The sequence below is a fragment of the Lactuca virosa genome, chromosome 9 (assembly GCF_052849685.1).
Source record: "Lactuca virosa cultivar CGN04683 chromosome 9, Lactuca_virosa_CGN04683_v6, whole genome shotgun sequence".
Lineage (NCBI taxonomy): Eukaryota > Viridiplantae > Streptophyta > Magnoliopsida > Asterales > Asteraceae > Lactuca > Lactuca virosa.
The window spans coordinates 179,747,132-179,766,578 of record NC_136434.1 but is presented as its reverse complement, the minus strand read 5'-3'; the positions used below and the strand labels follow the sequence as shown (position 1 = coordinate 179,766,578).

Sequence of the window (19,447 nt, the reverse complement as noted above, 5' to 3'; positions counted from 1 at the left end):
ATGATCAATGAGATAAGTGTAAGAAACACCATGATAACACAAATCCCCACACAAACCAAACTTTCAAATCGAATTCCTTTATCAAGGGAGCATACATGTGGGAAAAGTTTTTTCAAACAAAAAGAATTTATTTCAATGACCCCACTAGATATTTTTGTATAAACAAACTATAAGTGTGTTTAAATCAATCATTTATGCTTCATGCTTCACAGCTAATGAATCGTGATTAATCTTGCAATGATTGCAACTTCTGTTGTATAAGATACAAACCATTAATTAAACACCAATGTTTGGAAATTCAAAATGTAGTAACATGAAGCAATAGAATTGAGTTTATAATTTTTCTATAATCTTATTTTTATCCCAAACATAGTATAATAAAATATCATATACCCTTTTTTCATAAGCTTTTAATCTTTATTATTTTTAGAGTAATTAATTACGTACTTTATTTAATATACATGATAAGAATTTCAAGCAATAATGAAGTAAAAAAAAGAGCGTGAAAACTGAAACTTTAAATAAACTAAGCTTTTATTAAATAACATTTGTATATATCTTTCAAGAAACACAAAGATCTTTCAACTCCTCACTACAATTGCACTCTTTTCTTCTTTCTAAAACTTATAATTAGAAGAACTAACAAGCTATATTTCTTGCTTGTATTCATTCTCGACCCTTTATAGAACCTAAAAAGGGTATATTGGTAAACTTTTTCTATACCTTATATCCATTGCAACATGGTTTGTCGCCCTAAAACACTAAAAACCGAATCTTTTTTTGTTATAAACTTTGACGTCAAAGTATTTGATGATCATTTTGTGAATATTTCATTCCTTTTTCACTAAAGCCTTTGAAAAAAACTCATGTGGCTGTTGATATTCCATTCTTTAATGGAGATGCAAATGGACTATCCGGAAGATTCAATCCCTGGCTGCTGCAATTTATCCAAAATTATTTGATTTAGTGAATAAAAAAACGATGGAAAACAAAAATCTTGAAATAATGCAATCAAAATCAAGAAAATAAAGTTGGATTAGACTAGATAAGCTTTCTAGGTTATTTTCAATTATGAGGATGGGAGGACATTTATGTCTTTTGCAACGGTGTCCCACTTTTTTAGTAGGACAAAAATGATTGGATGAGACTAGACAAACTTTTTAGCGCTGTTTTCGATGTTGTGGATAAGAAAGGTATTTCTTTTATTTGCACACACAAATGATCAAAAAGTCCATGTCCCACCTTTATAAGTGAGACAAAAATGAGTGGGGATAAAAAGGGCATTTACGTCTTTTGCACATACAGAAAATCAAAAAGTCCCTATCACACCTTTCTAAGTGGGACAAACAAATTGCAATTTTTGTGATTTTGTCCCATTGACTATCAGTCTCAGTCATAATTTTTGTGATTTTGTCATATTGACACAGTCAAATGCATGTCAAACACAGTACAACTTACTTCTCTTGATCATTGCATTTGGTATTTATGTGCCTAATTTTTTCATCCCCAACGGATCCATTGTTGAAAACATCAAAAAGATGACCAAATCGCTCCATGGAAGACAAATTCATCTGCCCTTTATGACCTATCAATTCAACATACAAAATCAAAAATATATAAATTAATAAAAATAATTCAATAATTTTAATTTTACTCTAACCTTCTGATAACTGCAACTCTTCAAATGAGTACCCAAAACATGTCAACCGATTTGTGGGCCCCTCTGATAACTGCATCTCAGAGAATCGCAATCTCTCTGACTCAAGTTCATGCTCTTGTTGTTCTTCAATAATCATTTGTTTCTTTAATGACAATGAATTATTATCACATATTCTGTGCACTACATAGTTTTTATAAAAATTCAAATTAACTACAACCAATAACCAAAAAACAAAGATCATTTTTTTATTTAATTTTATATTTCTTACTTAATTGAAGCTCGGATTCAGCTTCAAAACTGTGGGGTCCATAGTACATGTTATGCCGAAACTTTTCTCCAATTTTCCTACAAAAAAAAAGGTGATAATTTTAGAATGATATAATCGAGTAGATTTTTCAAACCACAATAACTTAATTAAATATAAAATCAAAAACACAATGAAAGTATTTTGCTATTTTGTACATGTAATCTTACCTATCATCCCTTGACTTTTCACGATATGGTTTGACCAAAACTCGTGCACCACAAACAAAATGAGGATTGCCTTTATTTAAAATCTCCTTAACTGTTTCTCCAAAAACAAAAGTAACAAAACCAAACATTCTCTTTTGCTGACATGGAATTCTCACATCATGAACAGGTCCAAATTTTCTGAAAAAAAAAAAATATATAAAAAGAGTAAAGTAAATCGCTATTCTTTAGGATTATCCCTATATAAATATGTACCTAACATCTTACTTGAAATAGTTTGAAACATCTTGCTCTGTGAAAGTACTTTCAGCAGGAAAAGTCAAATATATCTGCCTTGACCCTGCAACTATTCCACCTTGTTCATTTCTATCCCTGTAATCCGTATATTTTGCAATTTCATCCGCTAAAATTACCGCATGTTGCCCATGAGGCCTATTTTCAATCAAACAATCAAGAAATACGAAGTTAAAGGATACAAAAATTGTAAATTGTAAATTGTAAATTATAAATTATAAAACCTGTCGATGAGAGATATTCTCTTGAGGCGAGCAAGAAGTTTGGTCAAACTATAACCAGCTTTTCCATGTCTTTGACTTTCGGTCAAATACCCTTCGGCTTGAAGTGTCTTTCCAAATTTCTCATAATACAATAATGGTAAAGCAGCTATGGAAACAGGGTACCCTTTTCTTGATTTCAAAAGTTCGGTGAGTTCAATCTCTAGTTTCTTGAGTGACCCAAGTGAAAAGACGTTATCGTCCTCAGAGGTAAAGATGGAAAAAGTTTCGGATGTGGGAATACTATGAGAGTATCTACAGTTGTTTCCATGTCTACAACAGCCTTTCATGAAGTAATGACAAATCTTGATTGGGAATTCGGGAGACCTTTGACTGATTCTAGGACAGAATGTAGGGGCAGAATGGTAAATTGAGCAGTTTGAAGGGTCAATCTGATTGTCTAACTGGAGGAAATGAAGTTGGTTTTGGAAGTGGTAATCTTCAGGGAATGAAGATGGATAAAGGGTTAAAGATTGGGGATTAGGAGAGGAAGGTGAGAACTTTAGGGGCAAATCCGTCATAGAATTTGAAATTGGTGTTGGAGAAGTGGAATTGGAGGGTAAATTGAGGTGGGTTTTTGCTTGATTGATTAAAGAGTGGATTAAATTATCGGGGCCATAGGCTAATCTTATCATCTCTTCTTCACCACGATCTTGTAACAAGAGATATCCGATAATCTTTGAGACTTTTTCGGGTTCTAGGTTTTGGATCCTATCGTATACGATTTTTGTAGATTCTGAGAAGTCCATCTTCGATATTTTTTTTAACCTACATATGAATCCAATGTTATAACCATAAATATTACAAAAGTAAAACAAAATTGAAGAAAAGAAAGTAATTGAAGAGGATAAATAAAAAGGTCTTCTTCAACATGGCTAATGTGTGCTCTTTTCGGCTTTTCAACAAACATTAGGGTGCGAATTTATGTTCAAGCATGAAAATTGACACCTTGGGCACGAAAAAGGAAGAACACAGGTTGTGTATGACTACAAATTTCACACAAGTTTCCCGTTTTCGTTTTCAGAAACAACCCTGGTTTATTGTTCATGGAAGAACTCCAAGCTTCCAGCATTAAATTAAATCATGCAAACTTACAATGGAAATATACGATAATAATCTATTATGTAAATAAATAACCCATGTCAAAATCCAAGCCTTTTCCTTTCGTAAACGAGTGAAGAACAAGAAGTTAAAAGAAATCATGAAAATTTATGGTGAATAAAACAATTAAAGCAAAAAATTTGAATACCCACCAAATTTAATAGCCTTCTGAACAGAGAACAAGGTCAGAAGCACCTACTCATGGCCTCAAAACTCCTTCATGATTGATTGGATACAACATTCTCTCTCTATCTATATATGTGTCTATATCTATATCACTTCCTCTCTTGCTCTTGTTGTTGTTGCTAATATTTTAATAAAATCAATCTATATATAAACTATGCCCTCAATTCTCCCCACAAACGACACTATTCTTAAAAGAATACTGAAAATGACGCGCCCTTTTTTCTTTTTTTCTAGTTGAATCCCCTCGAATACTCCATTTTATAGAACACATACAGTGTTAAATTCTAAAGAAAAAATTGTCAGTAAAAACAAAAAGAAATTGGGAAAAAGACAAGTAAACTGAAATGGGGTTTTCCTTAAATCAAATGGGTTTTTGGCCACATTGTTTACATACAAAATTGGATCGAAAAGGGGAGAGAGATCAGGAGGAAGTTACAGCTTTGAATATACTATTTTGACTAAAGTTACTGGTTCGAAAAATAATTTGAAATATTCAAGAAATTATACGGAGGCGGTGGGGTGGCAATTTAAGAGGATTTTTTGGGATCTTTTGAATCTGAATCTTGATTTATTGCTGAAAGTTTTGATTTTTACTTGGTGAATTTAGGAGATAATGATGGGTAACCGTGTAATTATTTTTATTTTCAAGATATTTTATATTTAAGTCCTCGTAATTTTAACATTTGGTTGGTAATTTTAGTACTATCGGATCGCCCAACACAAATCGAATTCAACTTTATCTATAATAAGATGGTCGGGTGGTAGTGTCCCTATCAAAGTCGAGTTGTAGCAAAGAAAAGAAGAAAAGAGAAAAGAAAGTAAGAAGAGAAAAGAAAAGAAAAGAAAGAAAAATAAATTTGTCTTTTGTGTTTCCGAGTTGAAGAGAAGTGAAAGGAAAGTTAAACATTTTGTTCTTTCTCTTCAAATCCTTCCAAATTGGAAGGAAAGTTAGGAGGGAAAGTGATCCCTTCATTTCCTTCCACTTCTTTCATTTAATAAAACTCGGGAACATCAATTTCTTTTACTTTTCTCTCACTTCCACTCATTTTCTTTCTTTTCTCTCCTTAAATTGAACTTAGGAACGGGGTGTAAATGATATATCTATGGTTTTAAAAAACTTGTCATGACATATTATGACTCCAATCATTGTACTTGACGTTATATCTGTATATAAAAATGAATAATAATAATAATAAATATATAATTATTAATTATATATAAAATTGTCGTCTTAAATCACGCCTTAATAAACATCGTGACTAGTCACGACTCACGTCTTATAAAGTTTGAGACTTGATATTGTCGTCATGATAGGTCTCACGTTATTTAAAACATTGGATATACCCGAAGTTGAATTCCAGCTAAAACACCAACTATAATGCATATTGGGAACACGAACATACACGAATTTCCTCCAAATTATAATAAAAAATAACTACCGTTTCTATATGTTTTGAAATCCAGAATTAGGCATGAAATCTAAATTGTTGTTTAATAGTTTATTTCAATTCTAGTTTGTTGACACCTTATATAGTTATATTACAATCACATATATGGAAAGTGTTTCCACACGATACTTGAAGTTATGTGAGTTTTGTTTGATATTATGTCCTTATTTTCCAACACATATGACATAAGTCACTAAGTCACTTGTAAATGTTTGTCACCCTAAATTATAAGTTAGCTTATATTTTTAGTTTTTTTTAGGTTTTCATGCTTCACAAGTTAATTTTTTAAAAATCACTTACATTATTTTTCTAACATACTTATAGCTTAATAAAAAATATTCTCTCAAATATTTAAATGGTCAAAATATTCAAATAAATTAAAAAATTATATATTGATAAATATTCTAAATTTGAATATCATAAAAGAAAAACAGTTATAGATTTAGCATTTAACCGGATACAAACATGGTAAATATAATATAATTGATTTTACTCTTTAGGCTAAAGAATGTGATGATATTTTTGTCAATGGTAAAAGGGTGTCACATAGGTGTCACATAAACTTTTACAACTTTTGTCACACTTTGCCTATGAATGGGGTGTGATAATTTTTTTTACCAATGGTATATATAATGATATTTATGTTAAACAGAAAAAAAAAATTACAATGACCAATCAAGAAATAAAAAAACTTTATCATTGAGATTTGTCATCGGTGGAACTTCACCAATAAGATTTACCGTTGGCAAAAAAAGGTGGAATGTTGTGTTCATCACTACTAAAAGTACCACATAGGCTTTTAGCAAATGACAAAACCATCCCACCGTTTAGTCTTATGAGATTACATGAAAATTAACATAAGTAAATAATAACATATTTGTTCAACTCTATCAATAGTGGCAACATAATTAATATAAATGGTTTATAGTTTGAATTATTACTCATTTCTCTCACTACAACGTACCCACCCCCATCCTATCCACATACACCCATCCCACACCCATACCCACACTAACATACCCACATCGACGCCGATGTCCAACCCATGCCACACCTACACCTATATCCACACTCGCACACCCATACACCCATCCACCCACCTTATACATAACCCTACCCTATACCTATCCATCCCCCACCCTACACATAACCCCTACCTTACCACCCACCCCTAACATCCACACCCACTCACACACCCCACCCACTCCCACACATATACTTACACCCACATCTACAAAACTACACAAGTTTAAGTGTGTAAGAGTTTACTTAATAAAAGTTTGATTTTTTTAGTTACTAAAATTAATAATAAGTTACAAAAATCAATAAAAACAATATTTTGGTCATATTATATAATTTACTTTCTAATTCATATGATAAATCTGCAAACCAAACAGAAAATATATTTCATTCCATCTCAACCAAATGTGTATATTCTAATTCCCTTTCTAGATTTCATTCCTTCCAAAAATATTTTACGAACCAAACGTCCACTAGAAGTTTCAAAGAAACAATTTTTTTTTGGGAACGACAATGATTTTATTTAAAACCGCTTGGAAAAAGACCATTACAATAAAATAGAAGTTAATGTTGGATTATAGAGCTAAAGAGTCCATACCAACTTAATTTTTCTACACATATTGGAAATAAAAAAAACGCTCTATCAACCACATCATCAAAAATCAAAGATTTCATAGATAATGCCGCCCTAAAAAGAATAGAATTACAAAAATTCCATAAACAACAAAACGAAGTCAGCACATTCACTTGTGTTGTATTTCAATTTTCATTGTAATTTCTTTTAAAAGTTGTTCAAACCCATTGTAAATTTGTAATGATTTTTAATACTATGGTTGGTATTGTCTTTTAACTTTTGCTATGAAACCCCCACAGCCTCAAAAGCCTTCATTTGCCCACCCATCATCACGATTGTATCTGACTAAGGAAAGGATCTGGGAGTTATAGACCCCACCAAATAGCTAGGAGGAAACAAATTACCACAATGGAAGAAACCTCTATATGACAATGTTTGTCATGAATACGATGTTTTATCAAAATATGAAAATGACATAAGTAGGACTTGAATATGTCCCTCGATAAGAAGGAAGACATAAAATAATGAAGCAACAACAAAGATAACATAATTGCCATTTTTTTACTTTAAATCTTCTTTTAATCCATGATCTATTTTAAACATTCTTTTAGAGTTATCCATGGTGGAGGATCCAAAACAAAATGTCACGGGGTAACATACGTAAAGTACGTTGGAAAAATTGCATTATATCGAAAAATTTATCAAAAAATTTCTACTGCGCCAAAAAATTTGAGGGGTAGCACGTTATCTCAGATTCCCACTAAGGTATGTCACTGTTCATCCATGGTGTCCATATTCGAGAATAAAACCTACACTAACAAGGATGTCTATCTTCTGGTCATGTCGTGGAGTTGGAAAGGTTAGGAGAAGAAGACTTGAAGAATATAAATTTGAACGAAATAACCCTAAATGAGAAAGATGACGAGACCCTATCCTAACTCATCAATTAGATCCCAAATCAAGATTGGACCATGATGGTCAAAATAATATATGTTTTAAACATTAGTTTAATACCAAATTTATTTTAAAAGGTACTAAATTTATACATTTTAAAAATTGGTTATCTTATAAATGACCAAATTAAACAAAATTATCTACTCCAAAGTCCAAACAAAGTCTATTTGAACCCCAAGTCAAATCGTACCAAAAGTGTTTAGCTTTGCACTTGGCGGCGAATCATTCCAAAATCTGTTTATTAGTTGGGGTTTGCTACTGATTTCTTTGAATCAGCATGAATGATTGCTTATCATAAGTCGAAAAGAACGAAACACAGGCCATCGTTGATCGTTCCAAAAAGAAGCGTGGTGGCTCAAGGAGGCGCGTGGCGCACTCTGATCAAACTTCTATCAACAGTGTCGGCGGCGAACTTCTGTCAGAGGAACTTACCGCACTGTTAGTAGTTTCTTTTTGAATCTTATAACTCTCAATTTTTGTAAAATCATCAACTTAAATACATGATTATTAAACACTGCTACTTCCACTCATCTAAAAAATCCAATGTTGCTGACATGATTGTTTCTATTTCTATAGAGAAACGTCTATGCATACATATTAAAATGGTACTACAGATGATCCTCTTTTGGGTTTCTAGAATTGCAACTCTTCATATATACCAACTATTTATGCGGGTTTCTTTTCATTTTTGATCTTTTTATCATTTGTAGGAAGTTTCTTTAAAGGTAAGTGAATATACATGACGGTTTTCTTTGTTCACTTTGGACTAATTTGAATGTTGGAAATACTCATCATAACCAAACAAACCTTTAACTTTGTTACTCACTCAATTCTGCTACAAGTGGTTTTGGATATGCTACTTATTTTGGAAAAAAAAATAGAGGCTCATACTACTCTTATGTTTTGGAATGGAAGGGAGTATTAGTATTAGGCGTTTTCTAAACAATTTATATATTGTAAAAGATTTTTAGATTCCTACTGCATAGTAAGGAACTAAGTATTTTGTTTGTTTGCCTATTAGTGAACTTTCTTTCTTTCTGATGATGATGATCATTATACATTCACTAATGCAAAAGATTATATAGGATTATCCTCTTGAAGAGGATACAGAAGAAGAAACTGTTTATATATGCTGAGACTCAAACTTTCTTTCAACCCACTTGAGCCATTTCCTTTTTAGCCAAGATTTTTGAGTTTTATCCATTGCAACGATAAAATATCATTCAAGTCGGCCCTTTTTTTAAAGAAGCGTGTCCAAATTGGCCCCTTTAAGTTTTAACATATTATATTGGTAGATGTTAAAATGGTGATTTTAGATTTTTTCATACAAGGTGGCATATTTAGCTAAGAACCATCATCACTATTTTCATGTGAATGTGAATGATGAACATGTGTTGATTATTATTTGAACAAAATCTATGATCATATAAATGTGAATGGATCGAAACGGAGATGTAACATAGTTTTTTGTTTTAAAAACATATCGAGATATTGATATATGATTGTAGAGAATAAAACTTATGATTTTTGATATATTTGTTCTTTTAGATAATAAAAAACATTAAAAAAATTAATAAATGAAATTAAATAAAATAAAATAAGTGTTTAACTTAAAATGAGTAACACTTCATTAAGATAGTTATAAACAGTTATATACATGTACATTTTTTTTATAAGAACGTTTAAAAAAAATCAAATTTTAGTATTTAAAAGTTTAGTATTTCTATTATAAATATTGAAAAACGTTAACTAAAAAAAACTTGAAATTAAATTATTGACTTTTGTGTTTTAGTCCGGTCAGCTGGTTTTTGCCACATCATGTAACTTAAGATGATGTGTCTGCTTATCATTGGATTGCAAAATGAAGGATGAATGCAAGGGTACAAATTAGCTAAGCGTTGTGTACAAGTGGGTGATGTATTATCTTTTACATATGTTCCTGAGAATCTGATTTGAATCCTGGTTAAAACTAATCCTTGTTTAATTGAACATGATGGTCTGTGCATTCTTATGTTACAATTGCATTGCATACATCACACTCTTTATACTTGTAAATACATTGTACTTGTTTAAAATGAGTAAGGATAAGCCTATTGAGGAACAACATGATGTCTTTTAAGTAAACATATTATTGATCTTGAAAACATTAATGCAAAATTAGAGGACGAGGACCACATGTTGCTTCTGTTGAGTTCCATTTCAAAGAGCACAATAAGTTAACAACCCAATAAAGATTTCGACATCTAAAGATAAACAAAAATTTTAGATTAAAGAGCCTATGATCTAGCAATATCATACAATTGGTTGAGGGTTCGGTCTATGATAGACAAATACGTATATTTGAGTGTGTGTTAGCCGATTTAAGAAAAACAATGACAAACCAAAGCCCCAATCTTGCTTTCCCTTCAAAACTCCAAGCTATGGCAAAACCCTAGCGTGAAGAGCACCGTAACAATGGTGTTTAGGGATTAATGTATATAAATCCACATGTTTTATAGTCATGAATAACAAATAATCCCAACATAGACATATAGAAGCTCCATTTTCTATTCCTATAACAAAACCTTAACATGGTTGATTTTCAACCTAAACCATGGATTTTCGAATCAAGAACATTAGTAGAGAATATAAAGCTAATAATGCCTTAGTTTTGTTTCCAATAATCAAATGTTGGAATCTTGATGTTTAGATGATGAAAATCGTCCCAATTTTGCCTCCCATGAAAATGAACAAAATCCCTGAAACCCTCTTTAAAAGCGTCTTTTTATTTATTTATCTTAATTTTAACATGAAATGAGTGTATTGTTACAATGAAGGAGACATGGTCCTATGATGAAATGGGGTATTGATATGCCATCTAAATCCCTTCTTTTGAAATTATTTAGTTACCTACAAACTCCAAAAAAAAAAATGTATTATAGATTTTTATCACTAGGTGTGAGACCCGTGTATGACACGAGTTAATTTAAAAAAAAAAATAAACATTAAAGTGTAAGCAGTAAATTTTTTTTAATGTAAAACTTTAAAATAAGAAAAAAAGAAATGTATTAATTGCAATTTAATTTCATATATATTATATTTAATACTTTACATATATAAGTATATGACTTTAATTTTAAAATCGAAATAAACCAGAAATTGACAAGTGGATAATATTTATTTCAAAAATACCACAAAATGACAAGTGTCAAAACCCCATGAGAGATTAACAAGTGGCAAAATTATTTTTATGTATTAGGGAGGATTTAATCTTCTAGTTGATCCTCCCGTAAGATTTAAATACCAAAATTATATTACATATCCCATATACAATACCTTTTTCTATAGATACTGATACACATTTTGGATTTTTATTATTTAATCTTCTAGTTAATTATCCCATAATATTTAAAACTACAAAATTATATTACATCTCATATAAGGTACATTTTATTTGTAAATATTGATGTTACAATTCACTCTATCTTAACAAACTTCTATCTATGAAATCTAATCAATAACCCAATGAGGGTACACCGCTTGATCTTGATTATGATTTTAATGTAACATATCATCTTGAAGATATACATTGTACATACAATTTCGAAATTCACCATCATATAACCACTCACCTCTCATTGAAGCCTCAAAGAGAAAAAACTATCAACCATGGTGATTCATAACCAGATCACTATTCAATCCCAATATATCACCCTACCTCTTAAACTACCTGAAATTTTACTTTTCCATGTCCATTGAACTTCCTCAACTATCATATAATCCTCATGTTCCATAATGACATTGTACTTTAAAAATATACATCTCAATTTTTAGACAATCAAACTTAATATTTGTAAGGTCCTACATTACCATCAACATCCATATTGAATTCCATCCTCATTAATACTACGTCAGTCGATGAATCAAGTTGTGAAACATCATATTCCAAATTCTAGCTATTTGATACTTCTAAGGTACAATTTGCTCATAGGTTTTAATTATTAACCCCTAAAATTCCCACACTAGGTGGCCTTTATCGAACCGGCGAACACACACGCGCACACACACACATATATATATATATATATATATATATATATATATATATATATATATATATATATATATTACAACCGTTGGTGTTGTTACTACGCCGACAATATATGGCCTCCTAAAATGGTACTTCCAATATGGTTTTGTAATTATGAACTATACACTAAGCATTAAATATTTTATACCTTGTGTACAACAATGATCAAAACATGCGATATGTAAGGGATATGAACCAATGTTTCATCATGATCTTAAGTAATGACAATTGACAATACTTAAGTTACATAGAATTGAAAGCATAACGCTTAAATGGAAAATTTAAGCAAAATATGATGATATCAAGGATATGAGATTTTACAATACATTGTATGATGTAACACCCTTTTTGTAGGGTGATTTTGAAATACATTAATATGTTCTTAATATAAAGCGGTAGTACTAACTTATCAAAAAATTTAAAACAAAAGTTATTGTTGAAAAGTATATAAAGGCAATTAAAATCAACACATAGACAATTACTTATCCAATAAGTGCATGGGTTATTTCAAGTCCAAAGTCATCATTCTTGAAGTTTGTTTTGACTATTTCCTCTTGTCAAACCCCACTATGATACATGCTTCTTACTGGAGCACATGTTAAAATAATAAAGCATTGTGAGTTACAAATATGTAATAAATCTTTAAAAATAATGTATAGATAGAACCAAAAATTATATATTAAAAAACAACCCATTCTTTATTTCAAAACTTCTTTTGTACTTCTTTTAGGGTGCTTTTAAACTTATTTAAACCTATTTAAATTTCTTTAAACATATTTAAGTTTCTTTTAAGAAAAAAACATTGCACATAATTCAAACACTTTAATAAAAAACAAACTCAAAGAACATACATTATATGTATAATGTATGAAATATGATGCAATGTAACTCGACTCTTATAGGACTCCTAAGGCATATCTCTATTTAAAGATGGTTAGATAGAAGATTTCATCATGGTTAGCACAAAGTATTACCAATTAAGAAGAGGCTCAAATTTCTTTTAAGTTACATAACATATGAACTATCACATGAAAGGTTTGCAAGACCCAACATTGTGAATGCCTTTTTAGAACGTCAACCCTAACTTTTATAAATTTTGATTGGAGTCTCATTTAAGTATTCATAACATACTAACCTCTTCAACCATATCCCAATATAAATGAATGCAACATGATCATGATTTATACAGATAAATATCTATAAAAATGATAACCCTTTTGCCGCCTCAATGGTATGAGTCGTCATCTCCTTCCTTCACACGCATATTAAAGGATACGATTTTTGTTTTGGCTATATATATATATATATATATATATATATATATATATATATATATATATATATATATATATATATATATATAGCTGACGTCATCGCAAATTGGGCCTACTGAGTTGCCGCATTCCTGGGTAGCCAATACCGCCTGTCACCGCGTTATCAAGAGGTGGACCTTTATCTTTCCAATTAATCCAAGAATCAAAGTTTGAATTGCAACTTTCGTTTTAATCAATTTGAAGTTCTTCCACCGATCCGCAAGTCAAACCCTAAAGCTATCTATGCATACAAGCATCTCTCGATCGGTAAGTTTTATCTAAAGGTTTTTAGATCATCCACTTGTAGACTTTTTACTGGATTATTTTTGTTGGCAAAAAAGTGGAATTGCTGAATCTTTATTAATTTAAATATGTTGAGATATGTGAAGCAAACTTAGATGGGTTTTAACAGGTTCAAATTCATTGCTCAAATATTTTGTAAACCCCTGTATATATTTTAGGAAGTATCGATAATATGTTCATTTATTATTGTTTAGACTTCTTTTTAGTCTAAAAAGAAAGACTGAACACCTCTAACTCATTTAATGGATAAATGATGTTTGTAAGAGTAAATTACATAATCTGCCGGCCACTATATATATATATATATATATATATATATATATATATATATATATATATATATATATATATATATATATATATATATATATTATCCTTTTCAACGTTCAGTTTTCTTGTATTGGTGATAAAGATTTGGTGAATTTTTATAGGCCGGTTGTGATGATTACATCTTTTTGGTTGGATTCAAGCAAAGTTTAGATTATCCACATCTTGTTGAGGCAACACAAAGAAAAATTAATTTCTCTTTTTACAATTCATTTATTTGATCATTTACAGATCTTAGCCACATATGAATATGTCATGATTTTTCTAAAAACATTTCATCTTTGATTTCTTAGCTGATGGCTCATAGAAAATTGTCACTTAATCCTTCTTTCACTGTTATTGCCGAGACACATGTGTCATTAACAGGAAACAAGTGACTTAATTTAGTTTCTTTAGGTTATATATTTTAATTACAGGTTACATGTTAAGCCTTTTTCCTGGAAAAGTTGAATACACTAGCGTTATAAGATAAGATGTATAGATTTAATACATGTTGCTGAGGCTACACTGTAAATGTGAGAGTGTGGAATGATAGATAGTGCATTAACTTCTATGTTTGATGGAAATAAACGGGTGTTGCAGTTATCTATCTTTGGTGCTTCAACAAAATTGTCCTTTGTAAAGCAACAATGAAAATCTAGGAAATATGAAATGACATCTTTCAAGACATAATGGATTTTTTAAGGAACCGAAGCAACTATCCAACCACTTAAAACTATAGCTTATTGATTAATTCTTTAATAAGTTTCCTATATATATATATATATATATATATATATATATATATATATATATATATATATATATATATATATATATATATATATATATATATATATCTATATATTATCAAAAAAAAAAAAAAGCACAATAGAAAATTAGATAAATATCTTATGGGGGACATGGCGTCCGAGTCCTGAAGTCGAAAACGGATATCTACGTCCAAGGACAACAAAACAAACACGTTCTCACTCATTTCACGATTTTAATTTAATTTTCCTTGTGATCGATCACATATTCTTCAACTATTGCGTATTCTGTACAGATTGAGATGATTACAATTGCGTAGACTAATCTGGGCTCCGATTTGATTTCAATACGTTGAAGAAACATGTATCAATGGAGGAAATTCGAGTTCTTTGAGGAGAAATACGCCGGAAAATGTTTGGTCCCGGATGAAGTCGCTGGAAAAATCGAGTGTTGCTCCAGCGGAAGGGGGAAAATCGCGGTGGGATGTGAAGATGGGACTGTTAGCTTACTAGATCGAGGTTTTAAGTTCAGCTATGGATTCCAAGCTCACACTTCCTCTGTTTTATTCATTCAACAACTCAAGGTTTTTTCATCGCTCTCTGTCTATAATTCCTAATTACCCGTTTCCCCATTGTTGATCACGTTGTACGTGAATTTAGCAATCTAGAACACATTTGTGCAGAATTACGATTCTTGGTTTTCCTATACAGAATGACATGAAATTAGGTTTTCTAAATCTAGTTACCTTTGTTGATAGGAATGAATTCAAGATCAAGAAACAATATAAGAAATTGTAATAGCTAGAAGAATTTTACAGCTATGGTTATACAATTTCTTCTAATCTTCTGATCTAATGGTTAATCATGCACTTTCAAAGATGTTTTTTCTTGTTCCATCTATTCCTGATAGCTAACAATATTGAGGAAGAACATACACAGCTTTGTAACACTTGAAAGTTTTAATCTTTTTCCATTTTTGTTCTCAGCAACGCAACTTCCTACTAACTGTTGGAGAAGATGAACAAATATCTCCACAATTATCGTCTGTATGCCTCAAAGTTTTTGACCTAGATAAAACTCAACCAGATTGTATCCAAATACTACGAATATTCACTAATCAATTCCCAGAAGCAAAGGTTGAAATTTTATACTTGTGACATTTCTTGTAAACATTATGGGTAAATGTAATTGGAGTTGTTTCTGTTGTTGTTGTTCAGATAACATCATTTCTAGTTCTAGAAGAAGCTCCACCAATATTACTGATAGCTATTGGACTAGACAATGGTTGCATTTATTGTATCCAAGGTGATATTGAAAGTGAACGTATCAAACGATTCATGCTTCAAGTGGAGAAAAGTCAAGATAAAACCCAATGTGGTATTACTGGAATGGGCTTTCGTGTTGATGGGAAAGCTTTTCATTTGTTTGCGGTTACTCCAACTTCTGTAAGCTTGTTTAACTTGCAGACTCAGCCAGCTGGTCGACAAACCCTAGATCACATTGGGAGTAATGTGAATAGTGTCGCCATGAATGATCGCCTGGTATCACCCTTTTGCTATTTCTTCCCCTCCTCTCTTTACTTTCATCTTGTTTTGCTAGTATCTGCTTCCTGCCCTTCCTGCTTTATTGCTAGTATCTGCTTTCTGCTTTATCGCTATTCATTAGTATCGGCTTTCTGCTTTATCGCTAGTATCTGCTTTCTGCTTTATTGCTAGTATCTACTTTATCGCTAGTATCCGCTTTTTGCTTTATTGCTAGTATCTACTTTATCGCTAGTATCTGCTTTCTGCTTTATTGTACTGCTAGTATCTGCCCCTTGCTTTATTGCTAGTATCTACTTTATCGCTAGTATCTGCTTTCTGCTTTATTGTACTACTAGTATCTGCCCCTTGCTTTATTGCTAGTATCTACTTTATCGTTAGTATCTGCTTTCTGCTTTATTGTACTGCTAGTATCTGCCCCTTGCTTTATTGCTAGTATCTACTTTATCGTTAGTATCTGCTTCCTGCTTTAGTGCTAGTTTCCGCTCCCTGCTTTATTGCTGGTATCTGCTTCTTGGATCCTGCTTTATTGTTGGTATCTGCTTCTTGCTTTATTGCTAGTATCTGCTCTGCTCGCTGCTTTATTGCTAGTATTTGCTCCCTTGTTTTATTGTTAGTCACTGCTCCCTACTTTATTGCTAGTATCTGCTTTATCGCTAGTATCTGCCTCTTGCTTTATTGCTAGTATTTACTCCTTGCTTTATTGCTAGTATTTGCTCCTTACTTTATTGCTAGCATATGCTCCCTACTTTATTGCTAGTATTTACTTTCTGCTTTATAGCTAGTATATGCTCCTTGCTTTATTGGTAGTATCTGCTTCCTAGCTCCTTCTTTATCACTAGTATCTGCTTCCTGCTTTATTGCTAGTATTTGCTTTGCTCGTTGCTTTATTGCTAGTATCTGCTTCCTGGCTCCTTCTTTATTGCTAGTATCTGTTCCTTGCTTTATTGCTAGTATCTGTATTGCTTGTATCTGTATATTATTATTGTTTATTGTTTTTAAGCATAAAAGTATTGCAATTTGGTGTTAATTAGGAGCTTATCATTGGTCGACCCGAGGCAATATATTTCTATGAAGTTGATGGTAGAGGTCCATGTTGGGCTTTTGAAGGAGAAAAAAAGTTCCTCGGGTGGTTTCGTGGATACCTCTTATGTGTAATTGCAGACCAAAGAAGTGGCTCCAACACCTTCAACATCTATGACCTCAAAAACCGATTAATCGCACACAGTATAGTCACCAAAGAAGTCTCCCATATGCTTTGTGAATGGGGAAGCATCCTCCTTATCATGAACGATAAATCAGCTCTATGTATTGGAGAAAAAGACATGGAAAGCAAACTCGACATGCTTTTCAAAAAAAACCTTTACACAGTTGCCATTAATCTTGTTCAAAGTCAACAAGCTGATGCTGCTGCAACTGCTGAAGTTTTAAGAAAATATGGTGATCATTTATACATGAAGCAAGATTTTGATGAAGCCATGAGTCAATACATTCATACAATTGGTCATCTTGAACCTTCCTATGTCATCCAAAAGTTTCTAGATGCACAAAGAATCTACAACCTTACAAATTACCTCGAGAAGCTACACGAAAAGGGTCTCGCGTCAAAAGACCATACTACCCTTCTCTTAAACTGTTGCACCAAATTGAAAGATGGTGAGATTAAATTTGAAGAGGATCGTCGCATGATTGATAAATACCAGGTTTGTTTTTTTATATTTTATAAAGGTTTTGATATTTTAATAGTTTAAAAATTTCTTTCATTTGTGATTCATTTGTTTTGAAATCTACTCTACAGGAAGAAACATTGACAATGAGAAAAGAAATCCAGGATTTAAGAACAAATGCAAGAATCTTTCAACTAAGCAAATGTACTGCATGTACTTTCACACTTGATCTGCCAGCTGTCCACTTCATGTGTATGCATTCTTTTCATCAACGTTGTCTTGGAGGCAATGAAAAAGAATGTCCCGAATGTGCCCTGAGTACAGATCTGTTGTTGAAATGAAAAGAAACTTGGAACAAAATTCCAAGAATCAAGATCAGTTTTTCAAGCAAGTTAAGAATTCAAAAGATGGATTTTCAGTAATTGCTGAGTATTTTGGAAAAGGGATTATTAGCAAAAATAGTAAAAAGGAATTAGGAGGATCTTTAAATTCAAACGGTAATTCCGCTGGTGGTTTCTGAGCAATCTTTTGTTTGTTTGTTTGATCTTCTCTTTTTTGCATTTGATTTTGTAAACCGGAATGGGTGATTCCGGAGATGATACACTGATTTGTTTTCACTTTTGTGTTTGTAACATTTGGAAGGTTTTGGTGTTTTAATTATGAACTTATATGAGGTTGTCTTAACTCTTATGTATGTTTGTGACGTTCATTTGTTATTTGATTTGCCACATCAGCATTAGTTGGATGATATGTACTCAAAAAGATGTTAGATGTAGACATGGGGTGAAGGATGTTACATGTAGATAATTTTATCTCCACACCAAAGGTTTAGCTTTTTGCAAAACTAAGGTAAACTTATAAAACTATTGCAAAAAATAGGGTAAATTCATATCATTTTGCAAAATTAGGATATAAATTGATTCTGCCCAAACCAAGTTCGTTTATGTTTTGGTGAAAAATCAGTTTAATAACTTTGTAAACAAATTAGTATCTGAACAATGATGTTTTGTTTGAAGGTTTAATGAAAATAAATTGTAAATTGTCGAACATGTTGAAAAGTGTCGTAGATCTTTAATATGATAAGGATCTTAAAAACTAAAATGGGAATAAGTGTTGTATAGGTTTTGTATGTTTAGTGAATTCAAATCTGAATTGTATCTAGAATGTAGAAAGAGATTTATTGTAGATATTTTATTAAAAGAGAAGAATAAATAGTATTGATGTTAAAAATATGTTGAATATGCCAAAAAAAAGAGATGTTCAAATATGTGAAAAACTGCAAAGATGCTTGAGACACTTTATAATGATTGTATCGTACCAAAAATGTATGCAAATATGAATGTGTTAAAAATACGTTTAAAAGTTGAAATAATGGAGAAATATTAATGTAAATATCAAAGCTACAACAAGAGATCTACGAGCAAAGCCCTTGATCATTCAAGATCTCTAGCATAAAACTTCGGGAGGCGACTAAAGTTACTTTGCTTAAAAATATTATTAAAAAGAGGAG

The 19,447-nt window shown here is 31.4% G+C and overlaps 1 protein-coding gene, 1 long non-coding RNA gene and 1 pseudogene across 4 annotated transcripts; 2 read left to right on the top strand and 1 right to left on the bottom strand.

Moving 5' to 3' along the window:
- Positions 1 to 516: 516 nt before the first annotated feature.
- Positions 517 to 4,109, bottom strand: LOC145137704 (zinc finger CCCH domain-containing protein 18-like). 2 transcript variants are annotated; one of them, XM_079071845.1, is made up of 8 exons: positions 3,939 to 4,109; positions 2,650 to 3,453; positions 2,399 to 2,563; positions 2,135 to 2,311; positions 1,929 to 2,005; positions 1,661 to 1,840; positions 1,459 to 1,585; positions 517 to 934 (listed from the first exon to the last, which is right to left on the bottom strand). In XM_079071845.1, exons 2-8 carry the CDS (start codon positions 3,432 to 3,434, stop codon positions 865 to 867), a joined length of 1,581 nt encoding a protein of 526 aa, XP_078927971.1. In that variant the 5' UTR covers positions 3,435 to 3,453; positions 3,939 to 4,109; the 3' UTR covers positions 517 to 864. The 2 variants fall into 2 exon arrangements, with proteins under 2 accessions (XP_078927971.1, XP_078927970.1); XM_079071844.1 differs by having other exon boundaries at positions 517 to 937; positions 3,939 to 4,108.
- A 4,021-nt stretch (positions 4,110 to 8,130) lies between these two features.
- Positions 8,131 to 10,023, top strand: LOC145141141 (uncharacterized). The gene is made up of 2 exons (XR_013722462.1): positions 8,131 to 8,406; positions 9,761 to 10,023. It is a non-coding gene; the product is annotated as an uncharacterized LOC145141141 (long non-coding RNA).
- Positions 10,024 to 14,864: 4,841 nt separating this feature from the next.
- Positions 14,865 to 18,621, top strand: LOC145137402 (vacuolar protein-sorting-associated protein 11 homolog; annotated as a pseudogene). Its single transcript, XR_013721049.1, has 6 exons — positions 14,865 to 14,944; positions 15,026 to 15,313; positions 15,716 to 15,865; positions 15,947 to 16,270; positions 17,305 to 17,973; positions 18,069 to 18,621. The product of XR_013721049.1 is annotated as a vacuolar protein-sorting-associated protein 11 homolog (transcript).
- The last annotated feature ends 826 nt before the right edge of the window (positions 18,622 to 19,447 follow it).